The 25,183-nt window shown below is 42.6% G+C and overlaps 1 protein-coding gene across 1 annotated transcript in view; it reads left to right on the forward strand.

The window, feature by feature from the left end:
* The window catches only part of LOC124802455 (heat shock 70 kDa protein cognate 5), an 88,224-nt gene that overhangs the window by 60,132 nt on the left and 2,909 nt on the right, over window positions 1–25,183 (forward strand). Inside the window, exons 7-13 of the mRNA XM_047263240.1 lie at window positions 1,009–1,171; window positions 1,286–1,441; window positions 1,516–1,662; window positions 4,571–4,798; window positions 8,716–8,938; window positions 22,401–22,588; window positions 24,520–24,660. Coding sequence (XP_047119196.1) covers window positions 1,009–1,171; window positions 1,286–1,441; window positions 1,516–1,662; window positions 4,571–4,798; window positions 8,716–8,938; window positions 22,401–22,588; window positions 24,520–24,660 — 1,246 coding nt within the window. The remainder of the gene's footprint in view (window positions 1–1,008; window positions 1,172–1,285; window positions 1,442–1,515; window positions 1,663–4,570; window positions 4,799–8,715; window positions 8,939–22,400; window positions 22,589–24,519; window positions 24,661–25,183) is intronic.

A 25,183-nucleotide genomic window follows, 5' to 3' on the forward strand; every position in this document is an offset into this window, starting at 1 on the left:
ACACAATGTTGGAATGTTTTCATCAATGAACAAGGATTGTAGCTTCACTTTTGGGATCCAGATGAAGTTATAAACCTAAACAACCAAACTAAAAATTTTAAAAAATCGGGGCAGCAAAGGTATAGTGGATGGAGGAAAGGCAAGAAGAAATTAAAAAATAAAGGTTGGAGGACTAATTCAGCATATAGAAAACTCAGACATCCTCTGGCGAAATTAAGAGAAAAGGGTAGTAACTAAGAGTGCAGCAGGAATTCCACTCTTAAATGCGGGAGGGGGAGAGGATGGGGGTGGGATAGGGTTGAAAAAGTACACTGAAGGCATCTATAAGGGGGAGGAATTGTCTGATGACGTGGCAGAAGAGGAAATTGGCGTCAGTAGGTATGTCATACGGGATCCAGTATTAAACTGTTACTCCCTTAATCGTAACAAAAAACTTCATGTGAACATTACACTATGTATTCTTCCACATTTTCTGGAACTTCATTGGATTTCATTTAACATGGAGCACAAGCCAAGCTGTCTCGAGTACAGTCAAGTATGATAATGAGGATACATTTTGTCCTGTGTGTTACACGTACATCGACTCAGTGATATGGGGCAATGGCTTTACCAGCTCTTTTGGGAAACTTACCCTCATTAAGTTTGCACAACCAGTTTTGTTGCATTGTCACCCAAGTTGCCAGCAGTTTAATTCTTCAGTGAGTGGTGATATTTCTACATGAAGTACAAGATTCCATTCCTTTCTAGAAATTACTAAGCCCCATCCCCTTCTTTGTTTCCCCATGTATGAGTGCAGGGAGGGGGGGGGGGGGGAGTTGTGGACTGGCACAGAACTTGTTTTAAAAGCAGCCTTCAGGTTGATTGTTGCTTCGGTTTTGCTTTACGAATTATTGCACCCTAAGTACCAGATCACTTCCGTGGTAGAAATTGTCAGCAAAAGTTGTATTTACTTCAGTTAGTTACTGGTTGAAAGTTCAATTTGTGAATTATCTTGTGTTACTGTTTCAGGGTAGCTGTTTATGATCTTGGAGGAGGTACTTTTGATATTTCTATTTTAGAAATTCAGAAAGGAGTTTTTGAGGTAAAATCGACAAATGGAGACACATTCCTTGGCGGAGAGGACTTTGACAATGTTCTGGTCAACCATTTGGTTGCTGAGTTCAAGAAAGATGTAGGTTTCCTACAGTTTAATTACATATATTTTTACACAATTAAATATTATTGCTAATTTTGTGAGTTGTGTTCATGTAATTTGTTCTTATTCTGGTGATACATATTCTTGCAGCAAGGCATTGATATTACAAAGGATCCAATGGCCATGCAACGATTAAAGGAAGCTGCGGAAAAAGCAAAGATTGAACTGTCATCTTCCCTTCAGACTGATATCAATCTTCCTTATCTTACAATGGACGCTTCAGGGCCCAAGCACATGAATCTCAAGGTGGCTTAGTTTGTCTAGTCTTATTGTACACAGATAGTTTTGTAGAACGTCAGCTAATTGAAATCTGATTTCAGCTAACTCGTTCAAAATTTGAAAGCCTTGTGGGGGATCTCATTAAAAGAACCATTCAGCCTTGTCAGAAGGCCCTCCAGGATGCCGAAGTGAACAAGAGGGATATTGGAGAAGTATTGCTTGTTGGTGGCATGACAAGAATGCCTAAGGTAAGAACAAGACTATGTTGTATGTGGTGTGCTCTATACTTGGTGCACTACGAGTGATGTATGAGAGAAGAAAGTAACATGCTAGTATTGATATTTTATGATGTACAGTTTCATCCAAAATTTTGTGGTGTAAAAATGTTCAGTGTAGTTGTATGTTGTAACTAAGTAGTTGATTTCAGTACTTCCTATGTGCTTATGCACAGACTAGGTTATTTGATGGTTAGGATATCGATCATTTGTGTAGGGGTAGTGATGATCGAATCCCTGCCTATCAAACCTAAATTAGATTTTCTGCGGATCCCATAACCATGCGATGTGATTGCAGAGTGTGTTTCTCAAACAGTACTGCAGTAACTTTCCTACATGTCAATATAAAATTCCTTTATACCCTCTCTATATGACTGATACTGTTGGACCATGAAACTATAACCTTACTTTCATTATTTTGTGTAACTAAAATCTCCATAGACCATGAACATCGATGAGGAGGGATTGTTTGCATGCTTCAACAACACAGGTAGCCATAACTTAGATAGAAGTACAATAGAGCAGTATCTGTGGAGAGGCCAGACTAACCTGTGGTTCCCAAAGAGGGCCCGCAGTCTGGATGATTCACTAATCTGGCCTCATAGCACTAGCCACAGTTGCCTTGCTTTACTGGTACGGTGAACAGCTGAAAGAAAGGAACAACTAAAGCTGTTGTTTTCCCCATGGGCATGCAAGTCCACTGTATGACTTAATGACGGCGTGGTCATGGGTAAAATATTCCGGAGTCCCCCTTTCAGGTCTAATCAGGATGATGTCATGAGGAAAAACCAAACTGTCATTCTATGGAGCAGAGTGTGGAATTTTAGATCTTTTAATCGGGTAGGTACACTAGGCAATTTGAAAAGGGAAAGTAATAGATTGAAGTCAAATTTCTGATTGGTTGAGTTGAGGGTGATAGGGGTTGCAGGAACAGAACTAATTATGAACAATAAAACAAGAATATTGGTAAGCCATACAAACAGTATTGTGAACACATCAAAGTCGAGATAGACACAAAGCCAACAGCCAACGGAGTAGTAAAAGTTTGTACACCACTGTCTCTGCAAATGTAGAGATTGAAGGAATGTGTGTTGAGATAAAATGATTCATTCAGGTAATTAATGGAGACAAAAGTATGTGACGAAGGTGGAATTCAATATTAGGAAAAAGAAAAGGTCGTAAAACAATAGGAAAGATGCTTCTCGCCTAAATGTTCATAGAAAAAGTACCATAAATCATCTTCTTTTCCAATAAAGCTATGATGTAAATGTGTCAGGACTGCTCTTGTTCTTGATATAAATAAATTATCTTACACACATATATGATGTGCAGCAATCTGAAACTGCTTGCTGACAGCCACCTTGAAGGTCACTTACAGGGGAAGCGAATTGTTGACTTAGGTTTATTGGGAGAATCCGAAGATAAGAGTAGCTCACCTGTAAAGGAAACTGCGTGCAGAACACTTTTGTGACCCAATCTTAAGTACTGTCAGAGTTGGGATCCCGAACAGCCCAGACATCAAAGCAATTAGGAGGCATGGTGCGAGATCTGTTACCATTCAGGCAACAGACTACAAAACGGTCCTACTGCCATCTGCATATGTCTCATATAAGGTCTATGAAGGCAAACTGAGAGTGGAGCTTATGTGGAAGCATATAGACAGTAGTTTTTCCATCACACTGTTGAGAGGGAAACAGGATAAGGGAGGGCTAGCAGTGATAAGAGGCACCTTCTGTCATGCAATTTATAGTAGTTTGTAGAGTGCCTATGTGGATAAATATATTTCATTGCCACCTAAAAGTAATCACAGAAATAAACTAATGTTCTTGGTTGCACAGGAAGATGGTGAGGAAAATCACTAACTACGAAGCTTATGGAATGCTAAGACTTTATTCGAATCAGGCTTAGCTCGGCAGACAGAAACAAAGAAAGTTTTCAATCAGTTATATAGAGGAGGGAATGCCAGTCTTAAAAGTGGAGTTGAACCTTTGTGCTACAATTTTGAGGTCCTTTGCAGTGTTTGACAAACATTCCCAACTGTGCCTAAATTCTGTCCAGATTTTTGAAAGTATTGGACTCTGATTTGAACCCATAAAGGACGTTGTGCCATTCCTAAAGACTATTACTATAAAAATCTCAACTTCTAGCTGCTGCATTGTAACACCTTGGGGAGGGAGAGGTGGATTTGTAAGGCACCTCTATTTCTTAAGTGCTGGAAATGAAGGGATGAGTAAAGGTATGATAGTAAATTTGAATGAATTTTCATTGTGTGTCTAACCCATAAAACTTAGTCACTATTTTATTCCCATTAAGTGACTTTATTGCACAATGTGACAAAAACGTCAGTGATATCAATGCCAATTCTGACCATCCTGAGATTCTGCGGAACTGCAGATTATTTGTGTAAGAGGGAAATAATGCAATGGCTGTAGCTTCAATGGTTGGCACACTGGACTCTGGACTCGCATTTGGGAGGACGACAGTTCAAATCGGCATCTGGCCGTCCTGATTTAGGTTTCACTCCAGGCAAATGCCAGGGATGGTTCCTTCCAAAGGCATGGCTGATTTCTTTCCCCATCTTTGACACAATGTGAGCTTGTGCTCAGTCTCTAATGACCTCGATGTCGATGGGGTGTTAAACCTAATCTTCCTTCCTTCCTTGTAGAATCAGATCAGCCAATGTTGATTTGTTGAGGTTGTCTTAAATTGTCAGTATGCCCTGCTTTTCTAGATTATTGTTTGTGCAGTTGTTGCTTTGCATATGTAGATAGTTTGCTCCCTTAGGAATTCACACACTTTTGAACAGATGTAGATACATAGAGAAATATGAAACACTAATGAGGGATGTTACATGCATACTAACATCAGTTTCTCTTTCCAGGTGCAATCAACAGTACAGGATATATTTGGTAGGCAACCTAGTCGATCTGTGAACCCAGATGAGGCTGTTGCTGTTGGAGCAGCCATTCAGGGAGGTGTTCTTGCTGGTGATGTAACAGATGTTCTCCTGCTTGATGTCACACCTCTGTCTCTGGGTATTGAGACACTGGGTGGAGTCTTTACGAGGCTTATATCACGAAATACCACAATACCGACAAAGAAGAGCCAGGCAAGTTTAAATTTAGTTGTGGTGCGTGGAATGCGTGTGTTTTACTTAAAGAAAAAAAAAGAAAAAAAAAAAAAAAACCACTTTGGTTGGAATATGTTGGTGTTCCATTATTGTTTTGTGTAATGTAAGGAAGTGGGTGTGTTATGTATCCAGAGATCGAAGATTACTGCATTGAGTAACTTTCTGAAGTTTGAATTGTGTACAGGCCCCAATAGGATTTTTAAAAATTCCATTAAGTAATTAAAGATAATGGTATTAATAACTTTAGTGGAAATAACTGGGAAATCCTTTTTGGACATTCCAAGGTCCGTAGAGAGCATTTGGATACTGAGGTAATGCTTTGCCAATTGTTTCTGTACCATTATCAACAGTAGAAATACAGCTCAGTGGTGATTGATAAATATATTTAAATCCCCTGTCCTTTGTGGAATTAATGTGATTCCTATAAAATAATTTATAGCTGTGCTGGTGGAACAGCATTGCTGGAAGGGAAAAGTCCTGTTTCACATAATTATAAATGCAAACTTCATCACACCATCATGAGAGGATGACAGTGGGAAAAACTACAAAGGGCACGTGATAGATGAGAACGTAGTGTGTTGGAAACCCAGATTTCACACAGAATGGATCAGCGACAATTCCAATAGAAGTCGAGATCAAAACAACATTATCTAACATAGAAGGCCACTTGTAACAGAGGCTTAGAATGCATAGCAAACAAAACTACAAAACTGTTCAGTTGTTGTTGTACACAAAAATGCAGAACTGTAAAACCAAAGGAATTACAGATTGGAGCATTATTGGTCACGAAAAGAACTAAGTCAATAAAGCAAATTATATTCAGCTTCCTGGTAATGGTAACTGTGTGCAGATGTTAAAATTAAAGTCATTGGCTGCTAAATGCAAAGTAGTTCTTCCTAGTAGTAATTGAAGTGATTTAAAAAAAGAGCCAGACAGCTGATCCATTAATTAGGTGGGCATCACATACTTCACAACCAGACATGAGTTTACCCAAATTCTCTATTAGAGAGAGAACAAAAATCATTAGTCTCTGGAGAGCTGTAACTCTCCTGGTTAAGATGATACGTCGACCAAAGTATCAAAACTTTCAACACAATAATATAATTGGATAGATAAAGTCTATTCACCAAGTGGCGGCAGCACACACACACACACACACACACACACACACACACACACACACACACACACAAACAAACAAACCTAAAAGGAGGTTATAATTAGGCAAGCTTTCAGAGCCAGTGGCTGCTTCTTCAGGCAGAAGGGCTGAAGGGGAAGGAAGAGGGGTGAAGGAAAAGGAATGGGGAGGTCTAGGAAAAGGGGTGGATTTCAAGAAAGTCACTCAGAACGGCAGGTCACGAGATACCAGATGGGATGAGATGGAAGGACTGACTGTTGGGGCTGCACCGGATGAGATTTGAAAACCTGAGAGCTTAAAAGTGGAAGACAGGGTAATACGCAAGACAGAGATTACTACTAAAACATCGTGCACAAGTTAATAAGAGTGAAAAGCTAAGTGCATTGTACGTAACGAGTGGGAGGGGGATGGTGAAAAATAGACAGGTAAGAAAATGAAAGATGTAGAAAATCAAATGGAGGAAAGAAGAGTTGTTACTGTGCAGAAATGCAAAGGTGGAAGAAATTAACACATACTAATGCCGAGTGGGTGGCAGGAATTAAGGACATGTTGCATCACTAGTTCCCACCTGCAGGGTTCTGAGAAACTGGTATCTGGGGGAAGAATCCAGCTGGCGCGTGTGGTGCAACAGGCAACAAGATCACGGTTGTCATGTTGTAGTGCATGCTGCGCAACACGATACTGTGTGTTGCCCAGTATAAACCGTCTGTGTGTGCCTATTCATCCTAACTGATAATTTGGTGGTATTCATGCTGATGTAAAAGGCCGAACAATGCTTACACGTGTCATTTCACAGGTGGCTCTCCCTTTTGATAGTGTGTGTTTTGCCAGTTAAAAGGCTGGTATAGGTGGTGGTGGTAGTAGAGTGCATATGGCAAGTCTTGCAGTGGGGTCAGTCACAGGGGTAGGAGCCATACGGTAGGGAGATGGGTGCAGGAGCAGCATGGAGTCTGACGAGAATACTGCCTAGGTTAGGAGGGTTGTGAAGAGCTGTTCTAGGTGTGGTGGGAAAAATCTTGTACTGAAGGGATCTCATTTCAGGGCCTGATTTTGGGAAGTCAGTGCCTTGTCAAAGTAGCTGATTAATACATTCCAGACCAGGATATTATTGAGCGACCAGTGGTTTGCTCCAGAGTTGTTTGGAGGGATCAGCAGTACCAGGATTGAATGTGATGGCCCAGGAAATCTGCTTTTGAACTAGGCTTGTGGGGTAATGACGTTCAGTGAAGGCTAAGGTGAGAATGGTGGTATATTGCTGTAAAGAGTTTGCAGCTGAACAGATATGTTTGCCTCAAATGCCAAGGCTGTATGTAGAAGTTAATTTGTTTTGTACTTCAGTTTCTTGGTATTTTACTACACTCTTTTAATTTATTTTAAACGAATCATCTAAATATGACTTGGTAACAAATGAAAACCAGTAATGGTACTCTTCTGTGATCTGAGGCTGAAACATACAATAAAAAAAATTACGAGGCAGTCACTGTGTTTTCCTGTGTATGAAAGCAGTATATCTTAAACTCAGTTCTGGTAGAGCTGAACAAGAAAGTTTTTCGTGTCTGCATTTTCTATGATGCCAAAGCTTTCAGTTGCCCATTACTCCCCCCCCCCCCCCCCCCCCCCCCCCCCCACACACACACACACACACACACACACACACACACACACACACACATACACACATGTATCCTAGCTTTTAGAAGTAATAGTTACTGCCATGGGGAGGAGAGGGAGATAGGTTGGGGAAGGTTAAAAGGGAAGAGCAGGTAATGCAGACCTCAGGATGAGAGGGACCGGCCTATTGTGAGAGTCTGAGTGACATGCCCTTCCTTTTTAACATTCTCCAATCTATCTTCTTCTCAAGGAAGGAAAGATTAGTTGATTAGTTCCAAAAGCTACGAAGGTGTGTGCACTGTTATGTGTGCATCTATCAGCAGTACTGACATTTCTCATAAAGGTAAGTACTCATCAGCAGTTTTGTTGCAGTATTTTATAATTTTCTTGAGAGAATTTTCCCTCTGACACAGAACAGGCTTAAAACTATTTCACAACAAACAGCTTAGCTCATAGTATAAAAAGACTTCTATTAGAAAATTCTAAGCAAATAAAAATGGTTTACAGGTATCAGAAGTGGAAATCAGCAGGCACCTACTATATGAAACTCCATCTTTGTAGTTTTTAGGTATCATATTGCAACAGCATGTGGATAAGTTTACAAAAAGCCTTAGATCCGTGTGTGTTGCACTTATAAGTCTCTTCCCTTGTTCTGATGGGATTGTTAGCATACTTCCACTCAGTACTGTCACATGGTGTAATTTTCTGGGGTGATGCAGAACTTGCAGCAGAAGGCTTTTGTGAGTCTTTTGGATTCTTAAATATTTGTCAGTGTGTCACACTGTAATGGCATTTGAGGGTAATAAAAATATTTGTCAGTGTGTCACACTGTAATGGCATTTGAGGGTAATAAGTTAATTTTAAGGTGAGACGTGAAATTCTTGACCACGAACTAGAAGTAAAATGTATTTTCATACAGGCCATTGTGTCCTTATCTAGGTCTCAGGATGGAGTTTTATATCAAGTGTGATGATGTATAACAGTTGGGTGACAGATGTCGCCAAAAACTGCAAGGCCCCAGTTGTGTGAATTGTGTCCTACGACCCATCCCTCTAGGGGAGATTTGACCATTATTAATAGAAAAATTGTTGTTGGAAATAAGTCATTTATTTAATCACTTTAATCTTTATACTTTTTTTTCTTCCAGGTATTTTCAACTGCTGCTGATGGACAGACACAGGTAGAAATTAAGGTCCATCAAGGAGAACGAGAGATGGCAGCTGACAATAAATTATTAGGTCAGTTTACGTTGGTGGGCATCCCACCAGCTCCACGTGGTGTTCCGCAGATTGAAGTCACTTTTGATATTGATGCTAATGGAATTGTCCATGTTTCGGCCCGAGATAAGGGAACAGGAAAGGAGCAACAAAGTAAGATTCCTGTTATTATTTATTGTATAAGTAGTATATCTAATAATGAAAATAAATTTATCTGAATACATAGAGAGCACACATTAGTTCTACATGTGACTCTAAAAATGTAAAGCTGAAGCAGTATATTGAAATGTCACGTGTTTCCTGACATGTAAGTTCTCAGTGGGTGAAAATGTACATTACTTACTGATCACCATAACTTTCATAAAAGATATTATGAGGTCTGTTGAAAAAATTCTGGAACTTTGTCCACAAAATTTTTCTACACTTACCTTTCACTTATTGTGCATGGTTTCCTTCGAAATACTATCCTCTGCAATTGATAGACTAATCCCAATGCTGTCCACTTCCCGAAGCAGTCTTGGTACACCTCTTGCTGGATTGTGCGATGTGCAATCTGCGAATTTTCTTTTATCTCGTCTATCATTGCAAATCTCCATCCTTTCAACAGGGTTTTCAACTTCAAAAATGAAAAAAATTCGCAGAGACCATGTATGGAGAGTACAAATTATGATTAACACAGTGATTTTTTTGCAATAGTCACATACAAACAGGGATGAATGTGCAGGTGTGCTATTGTGATGCAAGAGCCATGCATTCTCCCACCACATTACTGGCTGTTCCCTTCTCACATTTCCTCACAGGCGTCACAGCTTGTCCGAATAGTACCAATAACAGTTTGTCCCTGTGGCATGAATTCATGATGAACATATCCTTCAATAGGTGTCGAAGGGTGCCGTGAATGAGAGTCATCTTCAACTTTTGTCAGACCATTTTTAAATGGTGTGAACCATTTTTAACACTTGAGTACAGCTTAATTACTCATCACCATTGGCTTCCTGCATCACTTGGTGTGTGTCTGTAAAGATTTTCTTGAGTTTCAAGCAAAATTTAATGCAGAAGCGTTGCTCCAACACAACGTTCTATTCAGTGCAGCACCGAACAATAACGAAAAGACATACTACAATTAAACTTCCGGCAGTTACACATTAAACGCAGGCATGTGCAGGGATGCCAGCCGCATTTCGCTGCAACACGCCATTGGTGCAAAATTATGAACACTCCATAATTTTTTTGAACAGACCTAGTACGTCACATTCTGATATTGAATTCTACAATTAAGTTAATACCAAAGCTGCAGAATTGAGTGAGGAAGGGGATCACTAAACAGGTAGATCACTAATTAAAGTGGAGGGTCATTGAACAGGAAAAACACTCAAGGCATGGAAAAGATAACTATGTGGTGAAAAATTATGTACAGTTCCTATAAGCAGACAAATTGGTGACTGAAAGTAAGTGCCAAAAATCCTGTAAAACTGAAACAAGAGATGGTTAAATCTACTGCAATTAGTGGTGAAAAGCAAATAAGACTGTCATGTTAACTACAAATTGATTTTCGTGAAGTGATTCTCCATGAATCCTGAACTGTGATTATTGGTTAGTGTTGTTAGCTGACAAAAACAGACATTAACACATTGATATTGTTGTATTATTACATAAGAATCATTGAGTAGTGCTTGCAGAGGCAATAGGTTAATAACCAGCTTCACGCTTAGCATTACCGACATCGGCAGTAGGGTGTATGTTGAGGAAAGGAATATTATTTCCAATTGTAACAATAATGGTAGTGATCTGGTGGTAAGTGTTATGCATTGTTTGAACAATGAAATAAGTAATCCTGCAGTGAAACGGTCAGTAACAAGGACATGACAGAAGACAAGCTTTTGATTTGCCACAACAGGTTGCTCCACTGGCAACTCCCAGTAGCAGTAACAATGATGGTATCTGTGAACATACAATAGAAAATGAGGTGCGCGTAGATCAGGAACCATTGCCAACAGATTGAAATGTAGCAATACCACCACCAGAAAAACTTCCATGAGACTTATGCAAGCCCATAGATAATGGTCTGTACATAATTTATTTATAAAGCTAGAAAACTGACACAAGGAGTATAGGAAAAATTATTCAGTCACATGCTAAGGATCCGTGGCCACTATGTTAGTATCTCACAAGCCGGCAGAAACAGTTTAAAAATTGAAGCCAAATCCCCAGCAGCTGCATATTGCTTAGTACAGTCAGAAATGATATCTGAGATAAATTTTGAGTCAAATGTTCATAACCATATGGTGTTGAAACCTGGAGTAATTCAAGGTGTGTCTACGGAACGTTGTGAACTTCCAATGTTCATGTCATCAGAGTAAAGCGAAAGACGAAACATGTCACTCAGAATTACATATGTTGTGTTATAAATTTGCAGGCTGGTACTCTCACGTTTTACTCAAATCCTTCCACGGTATGTGTATATTCATAGCATGCCCTGTGACGTTACTCAACATGTAACAGCAGTGAATCGATGTTTCCAGTGTTCGTTGTGGGCACACAGCTTGGCAATGTTGCAGTCAATATCATTGCTGTCGGTGTTGCAGTCAATATAAAAGAGAACAGCGCCACAATGCCAGTATATCCTGCGTACATTGCTGTGATGGACATGAAGATATGAAGAAAAAATGTAGTATCTTCCTATTTAGGAAAAGAGTTAATGAAATAGCAGCTCAAGACAACTGGTGCTTTAAAGAGATTAAGAATTAATTACGCAATGCAACCTATTCTCAGACTGTTCAGTCTTTTCCTCTGCTTGCAAATATTAATCTACCTCAATTTCAGCCATTTGGACTTTCAAAATTTACAAAGGAATTGGAAACACACACACACACACACACACACACACACACACTCTTTCTCCAGCAAGAATGGTCTGAAAAAAAAGGGAGTGTAGAGGCCCTCAGAATCATACAATATAATAGGTATGACATGTCAACAAACTGCTAATCCCCCCATTGATAGAGCAGAATTGCTGCCAGAAAACACTTATATTGAGCAAACAAAAGAATCACTGAGGCTATAATTATCCACACCACTTGTTAATAAACCCAAGAGGAAGTTACGGAAATGCGATCCCAGATAACACACATTCTCTGGCTTTAGAACCACAGAGTAAACATGGTTGGGGTTTCAGTGATACTCTGGATGAAAAACTCTACAATGTAGTACTTCATTGGATGGAACAAATAAACTGAAAAAAATACACAGCTGTTGTTAATAAAATCATCAATTGATGACCTACTGGTATCAAGTTATAGGGTTGAACATTTTACAATGGAGCAGTTGTTCCATTATTTCAAGTAAAGTAAACTTAGTCAGAAGGCTACAGCTGTGCTGCATAGCAACAACAACATTATCCCGAACGCGGCTCCAGCCGAATAAACAATTTTTAGTGAAAGGCTATTGTACTGCCCACCATCGCATAAAAAAAATCCTGCTCAACGTGTATAGGACTCTTGTGAGATCGGTCTTGGATTGTGGATGCATATTTTTATCTTGATGGGGGGGCAGGAAATTCAATATCGAAACTATACAAACTTCAAGTACGTATTCAAATATCCACTGGAGGCATGTTTTTCCACATCTACCAGTGCTCTCTTTGTTGAGTCAAGGGAACAGTTACTGAATACTGGAAGGGGGAAAACTTGTGAATAAATTCATTTTGAAGCGAGTCTCGCAGACAGGACACCCTTTAATAAATGGCATAATGAAATATTGGTCAGACACCGAAAAACTTAATTATTGATCTGAAAAGAAAAGAAACCAGTCAGTTATTAAATCCCTTGAATGGTGAACCTTGTATGAAAAGAAACTACGAAAACATGATTCTTACCAGAATTTCTAGCCCCATTCAGGTACTGAGAAGAAAATGTTCTGATCTTTTATAACATTGCACAGTATAAAAAGTCTCCAAATTTGAAGACTGAAATCAACCCAGTTTGCTCAATATTGTTTTCTTGAATTCAACGAAGATTTACACCGATCGATCCAGGACCATTGACAGCAATAAAACAGGATGTGCAGTATACAACCCTGCAGAAAATTATCAAGTCTTTTATTCTCTACCCTTGGAGGCAACAATCTTATTATGCAGAAGCCATCACAGTTAAGGGAAGCAGTAAAGTACATGATGTCTTGCAGATGAAGCAGTAAGATGGTATTAGCAGATACACTAACAAAATCCTTGTGGATTCCAGAGCACAGTGCCATCTTTCATAATTCAGTATTAGACAGCTTAGAGAAGCAAGCAATGAACTTAAGTGAAATTCTAAGTGAGAGACTTCCTTATCAAGGTATGCTTAGATTAATCAATGAAAAAGTGATACACGACTGATAGAAACTATAAGATTCAGCAAAGATATCAAAAGATGTAAAATGTGGCCAGCTGCAACCTAAAATAACTGTGTCCTCTTGGTTTATTGATTAGAAAAGAGCAGAGGATTCATAACCATTTCGTGCATGTGCTTAAATCATGACACATTCCCAACCCACCTGTTCTGAGACTGTGAAGGAGACTTGAATCTTCTACTGTTCTTGTGTACCAGATACAAGACACAGCAACCCCCCTGCGGGTCCGGGGTAAGAATAGGCCCGAGGTATTCCTGCCTGTCGTACGAGGCGACTAAAAGGAGTTTCAACCATTTCGGCCTTCCATGTGATGGTCCCCCTTGGGGTTTGACCTCCATTTTTCAAAATTCTACAGAAGTACGAGCCTTCTGGGGAAGGACACCTTACGTGGTGTACCACTGGTCCTAAGTGCACTAAGACCTTGGCACTCAGTATTGTACCGGCGTTGTAACCATACCCACTATTCCTCAAATTGGGCCTAAACGCCTGATGGGTTGTCCAAGTTACGCCCATAGTGCATCTCCATCTGCCCCAGCGATCATGATGGACTTTCCATGGCACCAGAAATCCAGCACGGTAGCCAGCCCGTTGTGGTGGGGTCGTCATGTACCCTCTAGGTTGTAGCCCCCTGACAACACAGGGATCGTACTGCCGATACCTGAGCTGCACCCTCCCCACGTCGGCCAAGGAGTAGATGCCCGTCTCCTTGGGGCATCAGGACTCCCGGCAATGGTCATCCTGCCAGGTGGCCCTTGCTGCGGCTGGGTGGCGCCCGTGGGGAGAGCCCCTGATCGGAGTGGGTGGTATCGGGGCGGACGTTTCGCAGATGAAACGTAAACACGTATCAGGTCGCTCTGCGGCCGAGTCTTTCAAAAGAAAAGGTACCGTTTCTAGTCCTGGTTCTCCTGCCCTTTCCCCCTTGGCCACTCCATGGGAGGAGGGACAGGCTTCCCCCGCTATTTGGTCTGTTCTCGAACCGATGGGGGGACATTCGCCACCTCCAAGCCCATGTTCTTTGTTCAGCACATTGAGGACATCTTCGGGGAAATCGAGGCTCTCAGCAAGATGCGTTCAGGGTCCGTACTTATCAAGACCACCTCCGCCACACAGTCGGCGGCGCTCCAGGTGTGCGACCGCCTAGGGGACATCCCAGTATCCATTGTCCCACATCTGGCACTAAATAGGACGCAGGGGGTTATTTTTCATCGTGACCTCCTGCTACAATCTGATGAGGAGCTCAGGGCCAACCTGGAGCGCCGAGGCGTGCATTTCGTCCGGCGAGTCCAGCGCGGCCCCAAAGACCGTCGCATCGACACCGGGGCCTTCATCCTCGCCTTCGAGGGGGACGTTCTCCCGGAGAAGGTAAAGGTGATGTGCTACCGGTGTGACGTGCGACCTTACGTCCCGCCTCTTACGCGCTGTTTTAGGTGTTTGCGCTTTGGGCACATGTCGTCACGGTGTGAGGCTGAGCCCCTTTGTGGCGATTGTGGACGTCCTCTTCGTGAGGAACTGCACCCCACCACCTCGGTGCATTAATTGTCCTGGCGTCCACTCGCCTAGATCCTCAGACTGCCCCGCCTATCAGAAGGAGAAGAAGATACAAGAAATCAGAACTTTGGATCGGCTCTCTTATTCTGAGGCCAGGAAGAAGTATGACCGCCTTCATCCCGTGCCATTGACCACTTCGTTTGCCTCAGTTGTGTCCACTCCTTCCGCGGTATCCTCACCCCTATCCTGTCCCCCCTCCGCCTCCTCCGCCCATCAGGGGGCTCTGCCCCCGCCTCCCAAATCCCTCCCTTCCAAATCCTCCTCCCCTGTGGCCCCCACCCCCTCTGCCCCAGGGGCCACCCTTCCTCCTCCTCCTCCTCCTCCTCCTCCTCCTCCCCCCACGCCACCAGAGAAGCGATCCTCTTCTCAGGCGTCCATCAGGGAAACGTTCCGAACCCCAATTTCCGAGGTCCGGCGTTCCAAAACGGACCCCGCGCGTGAGGACCTTCTTCGGGTCCAGCCCACCATCCCTGTGCCTCCTCGGCCTTTCAAGAAGGCCTCCAAGAAGAAGTCTCTATCCCCCTCTCCACCCCGGCGCGTTTCGTCTGACGCTTCATCCGTGAGTCGCTGCTCCCGGCCGTCCTCAGTTTCGCCAGGACGCTCTGCTGCCAGGCGCTCCGCTGGCCTTTCGTCTGCAAATGATGCGGCCCCTTCTACACAACCAGGGACAGTGGCCGCAGCTGGCGAAGAGTCGATGGAACCGGATCCGCATCCCGTCGGTTGTAGCGTTGTTCCCTCGCAACCTGGCCCTCCGCTGCCGTCGAGGTGACCAGCTCTTCCCCCGTCTCGTTCCCCCAACTTTTTGACTAGCGATGGCGTTGTTTCATTGGAACATAAGAGGTATTCGATCTAATTGGGAGGAATTACGACTGCTCCTCCGCCTGCACTGTCCACTCGTCCTTGGTCTCCAGGAAACCAAGTTGCGCCCGACTGACCGTATTGCCTTTACCCACTATACCTCGGAGCGGTATGACCTCACCCCTGTGGACGGTATCCCAGCTCATGGTGGGGTCATGTTGCTCGTTCGGGACGATGTCTATTACCGTCCCATCCCATTGACCACCCCACTCCAAGCAATAGCTGTCCGCATTACTCTTTCTGCTTTTACTTTTTCAGTTTGTACCATCTACACTCCACTGTCATCTGCTGTTAGTCGGGCTGACATGATGCACCTGATTGTTCAGCCTCCCCCGCCGTTCTTATTGTTTGGCGACTTCAAGGCCCATCATCCCCTTTGGGGCTCTCCTGCATCCTGTCAAAGAGGCTCACTCTTGGCGGATGTCTTCAACCATCTCAATCTTGTCTGCCTCAATACCGGCGCCCCGACTTTCCTCTCGGACTCTACTCATACCTACTCCCACTTGGACCTCTCGATCTGTTCTACCACTCTTGCCCGTCGGTTCGAGTGGTATGTCCTTTCTGACACCTATTCGAGCGACCACTTCCCCTATGTCGTTCGTCTCCTGCACCACACCCCATTCCCACGTCCTTCGAGCTGGAACATACTGAAAGCTGACTGGGGACTTTACTCCTCCCTGGCGACCTTTCCGGACCACGATTTTCCCAGTTGTGACAGGTCGAATACCTCACGGCTGTTATCATCAATGCTGCCGAACGTTCCATTCCTCGTACTACTTCTTCACGTCGCGTTTCCGTCCCCTGGTGGAACGAGGCTTGTAGGGACGCTATCCGTGCTCGACGACGTGCTTTACGCACCTTTCGCCGCCATCCTACATTGGCGAATTGTATTGAATACAAACGACTCCGAGCGCAATGCCGTAGAATCATCAAAGACAGCAAAAAAGCTTGTTGGGCCTCTTTCACCAGCTCCTGTAACAGTTTTACTCCCTCTTCCGTTGTTTGGGGTAGCCTGCGCCGGCTGTCGGGCATTAAGGCCCACTCCTCGGTACCTGGCCTGACCTCAGGTAATGAGGTCCTTGTTGATCCTGTGGCTGTCTCCAACGCCTTTGGCCGCTTTTTCGCGGAGGTTTCAAGCTCCGCCCATTACCACCCTGCCTTCCTTCCCAGGAAAGAGGCAGAAGAGGCTTGGCGAACTTCCTTCCACTCACTGAATCTGGAAACTTATAATGCCCCCTTTACTATGCGGGAACTCGAACGTGCGCTTGCACTGTCCCGATCCTCTGCTCCGGGGCCAGATGCCATTCACGTTCAGATGCTGGCACACCTTTCTCCGGCGGGCAAAAGCTTCCTTCTTCGTACCTACAATCGCGTCTGGACCGAAGGTCAAGTCCCCAGGCGTTGGCGTGACGCCGTTGTTGTTCCTATACCCAAACCCGGGAAGGATAGACACCTTCCTTCTAGTTACCGCCCCATTTCTCTTACAAGCTGTGTCTGTAAGGTGATGGAGCGCATGGTTAATGCTCGGTTAGTCTGGATTCTTGAATCTCGACGACTACTTGCTAATGTCCAATGCGGCTTTCGTCGCCGCCGCTCCGCTGTTGACCACCTTGTGACCTTGTCGACATTCATCATGAAAAACTTTTTGCGACGGCGCCAAACGGTGGCCGTGTTCTTCGACTTGGAGAAGGCTTATAATACCTGTTGGAGAGGAGGTATCCTCCGCACTATGCACAGGTGGGGCCTACGCGGTCGCCTGCCCCTTTTTATTGATTCCTTTTTAACGGATCGAAAGTTTAGGGTACGTGTGGGTTCCGTATTGTCCGACGTCTACCTCCAGGAGAACGGAGTGCCTCAGGGCTCCGTCTTGAGCGTAGCCCTTTTTGCCATCGCGATCAATCCAATTATGGATTGCATTTCACCTAATGTCTCAGGCTCTCTCTTTGTCGATGACTTCGCGATCTACTGCAGTGCCCAGCGAACATGCCTCCTGGAGTGCTGCCTTCAGCGTTGTCTAGACAGCCTCTACTCATGGAGCGTGGCAAATGGCTTCCGGTTCTTTGAAGAGAAGACGGTTTGTATCCACTTTTGGCGATATAAAGCGTTCCTTCCGCCATCCTTACATCTCGGTCCCGTTGTTCTCCCATTCGTGGACACAACTAAGTTTCTAGGGCTCACGTTGGACAGGAAACTGTGTTGGCCTCCACATGTCTCTTATTTGGCGGCCCGTTGTACACGTTCCCTTAATGTCCTCAGAGTCCTTAGTGGTTCATCTTGGGGAGCGGATCGCACTGTCCTGCTTCGCTTGTATCGGTCCATAGTCCGATCGAAGCTGGATTATGGGAGCTTTGTCTACTCGTCCGCTCGGCCATCCCTCTTACGCCGGCTCAACTCCATCCACCATCGGGGGATACGTCTTGCGACGGGAGCCTTCTACACTAGTCCTGTCGAGAGTCTTTATGCTGAAGCTGCAGAGTTACCATTGACCTACCGGCGCGACGTACTGCTGTGTCGGTATGCCTGCCGGCTGTTGTCTATGCCCGACCATCCCTCTTACCAGTCCTTCTTCGCCGATTCTCTCGACCGTCAGTACGGGTTGTATGTGTCTGCCCTGCTGCCCCCCGGAGTCCGCTTCCGTCGCCTGCTTAGACAATTGGATTTTGCCCTCCCTACCACCTTCAGAGAGGGTGAGAGCCCGACACCACCTTGGCTCCAGGCTCCGGTTCATATTTATCTCGACCTCAGCTCACTCCCGAAGGAGGGTACTCCGGCTGCAGTGTATTGCTCACGGTTTGTCGAACTTCGTGCTCGCCTTGCCGGTCACACCTTTATTTACACCGATGGCTCCAAAACTGAAGATGGTGTCGGCTGTGCCTTTGTCGTCGGGGCCGCCACCTTTAAATACCGGCTCCTCGACCAATGTTCCAGCTTTACGGCCGAGCTTTTTGCTCTCCATCAGGCCGTTCAGTATGCCCACCGCCACCGCCATTCATCGTACGTACTCTGCTCTGACTCACTCAGTGCTCTTCAGAGCCTTGGAGCTCCCTATCCAGTCCATCCCTTGATTCAACGGATACAGCAGTCCCTCCATTCTTTCGCTGATAATGGTGGTTCTGTCAGCTTTCTGTGGGTTCCCGGACATGTAGGAGTGCCTGGGAATGAGGCTGCTGATGCTGCAGCCAAGGCTGCAGTTCTCCTGCCTCGGCCAGCCTCCCATTGTGTCCCGTCATCTGACGTTCGTGGGGATGTATGTAAGAGGCTTGTGTCGTTGTGGTGGGATGCTTGGTCATCCCTCCAAGGAAACAAGCTCCGGGCAGTAAAACCGCTTCCAACTGTATGGACAACATCCTCCCGACCATCTCGGCGCGAGGAGGTCCTTCTGACCAGGTTGCGGATTGGGCATTGCCGGTTTAGCCACCTCTACCTGCTCTCCGGTGACCCAGCCCCGCAGTGCCCTTGTGGTCAGGCATTAACAGTGCGCCATGTTTTATTGTCGTGTCCCCGTTTTAGTCAATTTCGTGTTGTCCTGTCCCTGTCATCTACTTTACCGGATGTTTTAGCTGATGACGCTCGAGCAGCTGCTCGTATTCTGCGTTTTATAACTTTAACTGGCTTGTCCAGACATTTAACCTTTTTACTTATTTTATCTGCATCTTTGTCAGGTCCTTCTGGTGTCCCCCCATCCCCTTGAGTTGTAACAGATTCCATGTGCTCTAACAACAGTGACTGGGCGCTAATGACCTCAGCAGTTGAGCGCCCATAAACCCAACCAAAAAAAAAACACACACACACAGCAAAAATCCTTTATGATCACATTGGTTAACGCAAAGATTCCACTTTCAACATCCGCTGCTGTGTTTTTGTCGACAAAAAAGAGTGTAGGGTTTTAAATGTGTTCACCCACTTCTATCTATATGTGTGACTTCACTATCTAGAGACACGGAATTTTGTATATTGTTTTCTTTCTTTTATTATTGTGGTGTGTAACTCTGAGTAGTTGATAGTGGTAACATGTATCAATCATTTAGTCACACCCTTAATATTTTTGCATCTATCAATTCATGAAATGTATAGTACGATAACAATAAAGGTAGTTTGCAAATATGATGGATGGCTGTATGGCAACGGCCAAATGCCAAAAGTAGAAACAAATAAAACTGAGGAGAAAGACAGGTTGTAATATCAGCAATAGTGATACTGTTATAAAAAATTGCAATTTATGTTGGTTATATTTATTTAGTAACAAAAATAATCACTTCCCTATCATGCCACCCATGTAAACTCTCCTGACCCTGGGTTCTGGGCAATGTTTCCCTCTCCCCATTTCCTAAATGTCACTAGTCATTTTCCTCCCTCTTCCTTTCCCTTCAACACTTCCCTGCAAATGCTATCCAGGGAAGGATAGCATCAAAAGAAATAATAGGTTGACAAGCAACTTTCTAACTGTAGTATTAATAATGCTGCTCCTTGTGTGAGTTGGATAGATATTACATGGGATTTGTTGTTGCTAGACTTCAAATGAGATAGAGCATAAGCACTACTGCCTTTGCTATTGTTATTGATAGCATAGTATGATTGTTTGTAGACCGGTTGAACCGTCGTAGATTTCAGTGTATGTGTATTGCTAGTAATAAGGGACCGCAATTTGTAGCATCTATTTTTAGCCAGATTAGCATCTATTTTTTGGCAACAATTAGACCGATAAAATAATCTCTTTTCTCACTGTTACATCCTATTCTTGGCAACTGTTTCATTTAATGCTTCTGCACAGTCAATGTGTTTGAGGAGTGAAAGAAAACTGGTATTTTACAACAGACTTTTCAAAATATGTGTTATTGCTCGAAGAGTACCAATTTCAGCAGTAATTCCATTATGGTTACAGCAAATTCTATTCCTCAGAAGAAAGAGTATAAATTTCTGCACTACTTTCTTTTAGATTACATCTCTTATCAGTTACAATTGCATTATAGTGAGGTGGAATTCGCTCACTGTCAACATTGTTTGTGGGTGTCCACAGAAAATCCAAACAATGTTTGGCAAACATTTCATATGCGCTTTCTGTTCTCATGACCCTAAAACCATTGATCACATCAATTCAGTTGTGTTCCTTGAGCTCCTTCTCAACAAGTTTTTTGATACATGCATACCCACTAGACACTGTGTGTTCTGTTGCTACTGTTGGAAACTCTGAAGTCTTTCAATTTGAAGTTCTTCAGCACTATTCAGAATGACATTTCGTGGATAAAATGCCCGTGCCAAAACCTCAAATTCTTTACAATTAGGATCCCCGCTTCAGAGTGCTGCGAGCTTAATTTCTGCAGCATTGGCTACCTTAAAAAAAAATAGGGGGGGGGGGGGGGAACTAGCATAGCAAACAAGGACTATTAATGTAACTGTTTCATGAATTTCTCATTTTTATGGCAGCTTATTTTGAATAATAATTCACTTCTCACAATATGACACGTATCGCCAAAGAAACATGATACAGCCTTTTTATGCGCAAAAACCACATATTCGAGAAGTATACTCTTCACTTTGATAGCTCTGCTTAAATTTAAGGCAACAGTGACCAGAAGACTTGAATATGCCGTTTAATTCACTACTAAAAGTCTGCAAATAACGATATATTCGTGTTGTACACAACTCACATATTTTTCATGTAAGATTTAACGCACCAGACACGAGGCGTAGCTTGCTTCCCTTATTTCTATTGTGCACTATAATCTAAAATCACAAAAACAAATGGCTTATGTGGGAAATATCTCTCATGCAGGGTCTTCCCACATGCCAGTTCTTCATTGGAGAATCAGAAGTCCACTATCATAAGATGGCATTTTCCAACTTCTCCAGTGGAATATTGGCTTTCAAAAATGCCTCAACAGTTTCTTTTACTGAAAATGTAATCTTGCTTACTTCTTTCAGCTTTGCTTAAGCAATCAGCAGTCCATGATTGCCTCTTTCGAGAAGCAGCAGCAGCATTTTCTTGGTGGTGGGAAGAAAGTTTGTCTGATTTAATATGTTTTTTGACATTACCTTTCCTATCCCACTGCATGTGACAGTTGCAAAATTTGCAGAACACTATTTGGAAATCTGTAGCATATAAACCGTGGCTTGCATATTGCTGAGTCCTGTCATGTGCTTTCACAGATCTGCGATCCATAATTCACGTACAAACAATGAAACAGTAAAAACGAAACGAGATCCGAACTTCACCGCGTGCTCTCGAGCGAGAATTTCGGATTCGGTGAGGGGACTGGTGTGAGCAGAGTCAATTATGGAATTACATGGACCAGCATTTATTGGTATCTGGTCGCTACCATTAGTAGTTATCAGATTACATTGTGTTTGGGGCAGTATGCTGTGGATGTGTCATGTTGTCAGTGTTGTGTTTTAGAAGTGTCCATAAAGAATTTATAATCGGTGGAAAGTGGGATGGGTAACAACAATATTATAACAAGGATAGACTACTGCCCCTGATAAAGAGAAGACACTCACTCATAGACATGGTCAACAAAAAGACTGCTGCATGTTTAAGCTTTTGGACAAAAGTCTTCCAGAAGTAAAAAACACACACACACACACACACACACACACACACACACACACACACTCACTCACTCCACAATCTCTATCTGCTGTGGCTGGAAGTTTTCTTATCTAGCACTTCCCATACTTTGTACTGTTCTTCGTAAATCAGTTTTGTGATCTTGCATTAATTCAGTCACACCAATATGCCTAACACGAGTAATCTTTATTTTAAATGTGCGCAAATTACGGTACTGGTAGGTACCTCATTAATATTTAAAATTTTTGTTTTCAGTTGTTATCCAGTCATCAGGTGGCTTAAGCAACGACGAGATAGAAAATATGATACGGAATGCTGAAGCATTTGCTGCACAGGATAAGGTAAAGAAAGACCGTGTGGAAGCAGTTAATCAAGCAGAAAGTATCACTCATGATATTGAGTCCAAGATGGAGGAGTTTAAGGACCAATTACCAAAAGAAGAGGTATGCTAAAATTCTACCAAATTCTTTAAATTTAGTTGTTGTGCTCTATACCTAAGAGATCACGTATATAATCTGAGCATGTCTCAAGGCCTGACTCCCTTTCATTGTCACTGATGGGTCCACTTATTATTCCAGAACACTACTGCCAGAATTTGTCAAACGGTGTGTGAGAAAAGTATCAGTCGTTGAGAAGAGGTGGTGGAGGACCATGTTTTACACTGATAAAAGCGATTGATATATTTTTGAAAGTTGAATCAGCATTTCTGACAGCATTGATATAATTTCATTTCTGTTCATTTATTTCATTAAACATTTGCAGTGTCATGGTACAGCCACGTAGCTCCATCATCTCCGTTCTTCTAATGTGGATATTCCCGCATAGCCTTCGAGTGAACAGCTAGTGTTTGGAAACCATAGTAAGTGGCAATATCAGTGACATTAGAGGTCTGCTCAGGTGGCCTAATGGTTCAGGCGACTCCTCATGATAAGCAGGAAATTTGGTCTGAAGTCGTAGTTTGGTGCACACTTCAAATTGCCAGTACGTATTCATTACATTGCGAGTTCAGCTAACCTGGACAGTTTACATTCGTATCAGTGCATTGAATTCATTTCATTATGAACTGTCCTCTGGCATAATGGAAGACGAATAACTAAAGCAAGGCATAAAAATAACTTTAGTCTACAGATGTCTCATACATTTATAGGAAAACTGTGATCACAGATTCACAATGATGGTGATGGTAAATTAATTGTAAGTAACGTGTAGTGAATAATGTCCCTTGACTACTTGTTAGTAATGGTTTATATTTGAAATAATAAAAGCCATGGGTATCTCTTTGTTGGGATAAAAGTAAAACATTATTATTAACTGATCATCAAACAAATGCTGTTATAAATTGTAGCTCAGATTTGTAATTCTGTGTACATATTTTGCAAGGAGCCTTCACTGTGCAGAATGCACATACATACATTAAATAAGCAAACTTCACGAACTGAAGTATGATTTTAAGCTTTCCCAGTGTATGATTTTGAAATGTTATTGGGTATTCAACCTAGTTGTGCCCTTCCATTTGGAACCCAAATTTGAGTCAACACAGGTCCTAGAAGTCTGCAGAAATGTCATCAAAATGTTATGCTGTGATATCAGACATGTTTTTTAGTGGGTTGCTACTGCTAAATACAGAACAGTTGTTCGCTAGTTATTGTCTCTCTTGTTGCAAGGGAAAACGTTCTCCATGAAAATTTCTAGCTTAAGGCAGAAACAAATCTCTGGCTTCTTTTGCTGCTGCTTCTTCCCACATTGGGCCCCTCTAGAGCCAGTGTTCTAATTTAAAGTCTTCATCTTTCCTTTCAGTATTGTTTCACTATGCTTATTTTTGCTTTCTTCTTTATACCTGTTGTTTTTCTTCCTCCATTTCTGAAACTTTCTTCCTAAACCTTCTCTGTAGTATGTTAACAGGGCTTCTAAGCTGCAGATTTGAAATCAGTGATCTGCAGACTTTGCAGTTGTCGAACTGGGCGAGAGAAGGCACACCTGAACTCAGAGAACCACACTGTTCACCAGTGAAAAAATGCTGCCGCATCTCAACAGAAAACTTACAGCCAACAGAAGAAAATGAGCAAAGACTATTTCACAAAAGAAACTTTCGATTTTTTTATTTATTTTTTTTTCTAAAGCAAATATTCCACTCAAGACTTATTAATAAACAATAAAACTGTGTACTCTTTTTGTTAGTACTGCTATTTCTAATCAATGTTCTTTTATTTTTTTGCGATCAGTTTCATCTTCAGGCATGCAAATCTCACCAAAAAATAGATACATTTCAGGTCCCTATGTTTGAGTACTGTACGTTTATCTGACTCACTAGTGTTATTTTCTTTTGTTGTTTTCTGTGGCAATAACAACAATGTTAATAATAACTCTTTTTCAGTGTGACAAAATGAAGGAAGAGATACAGAAAGTTCGTGAACTAGTTGCCAAGAAAGATGAGACAGACCCTGAAGAAATACGTAAAGCAGCAGGTTCTCTTCAACAAGCATCACTAAAATTATTTGAAATGGCATACAAAAAGGTAAATTTACTAAATTTCTTAAAAGATGGTGTCGTACAAGTGTTTGAGCTTATAGAACAAATAAAAACTTGTCATTGTTTTGAACTTTGAAGTCAGTTATTGCATTGCTTCAGAAAGTTTCTAATAAGTTTGTGTGGTAGGTGTTTAATTTTGTAGTGGGGTTGTTACAAAAGCTTCCAAAACGAATAGAAACTTGAAGAGAAGCTGTAGAAGTTTCCTCTGTCGTATTGTTACAACTGATAATGGGTTCTGAGTTAGAGACAAATCAGTAGCATGTAATATTTATTTATCCATAATGGTGAACTTTAGCCCTCCCTCCCTCAGCCCCCCCCCCCTTTTTTTCATTTGCCGCCACTCCTCAGTTAACAAAATCATACCACAAAAGGCATGGAATATGTATGAAAAAACTGCATGTGTAGGTATTGTTAATTTATGGGCAGTTGGTTTGTGGGCATTGGTGTCTGCTAGTGTCCCAGTTGGGTTTCATCAGATGCAGGTAAGATGAATTTGATGGTAAAGACAT

Source organism: Schistocerca piceifrons, chromosome 6 (genome assembly GCF_021461385.2).
Source record: "Schistocerca piceifrons isolate TAMUIC-IGC-003096 chromosome 6, iqSchPice1.1, whole genome shotgun sequence".
Classification (NCBI taxonomy): Eukaryota; Metazoa; Arthropoda; class Insecta; order Orthoptera; family Acrididae; genus Schistocerca; species Schistocerca piceifrons.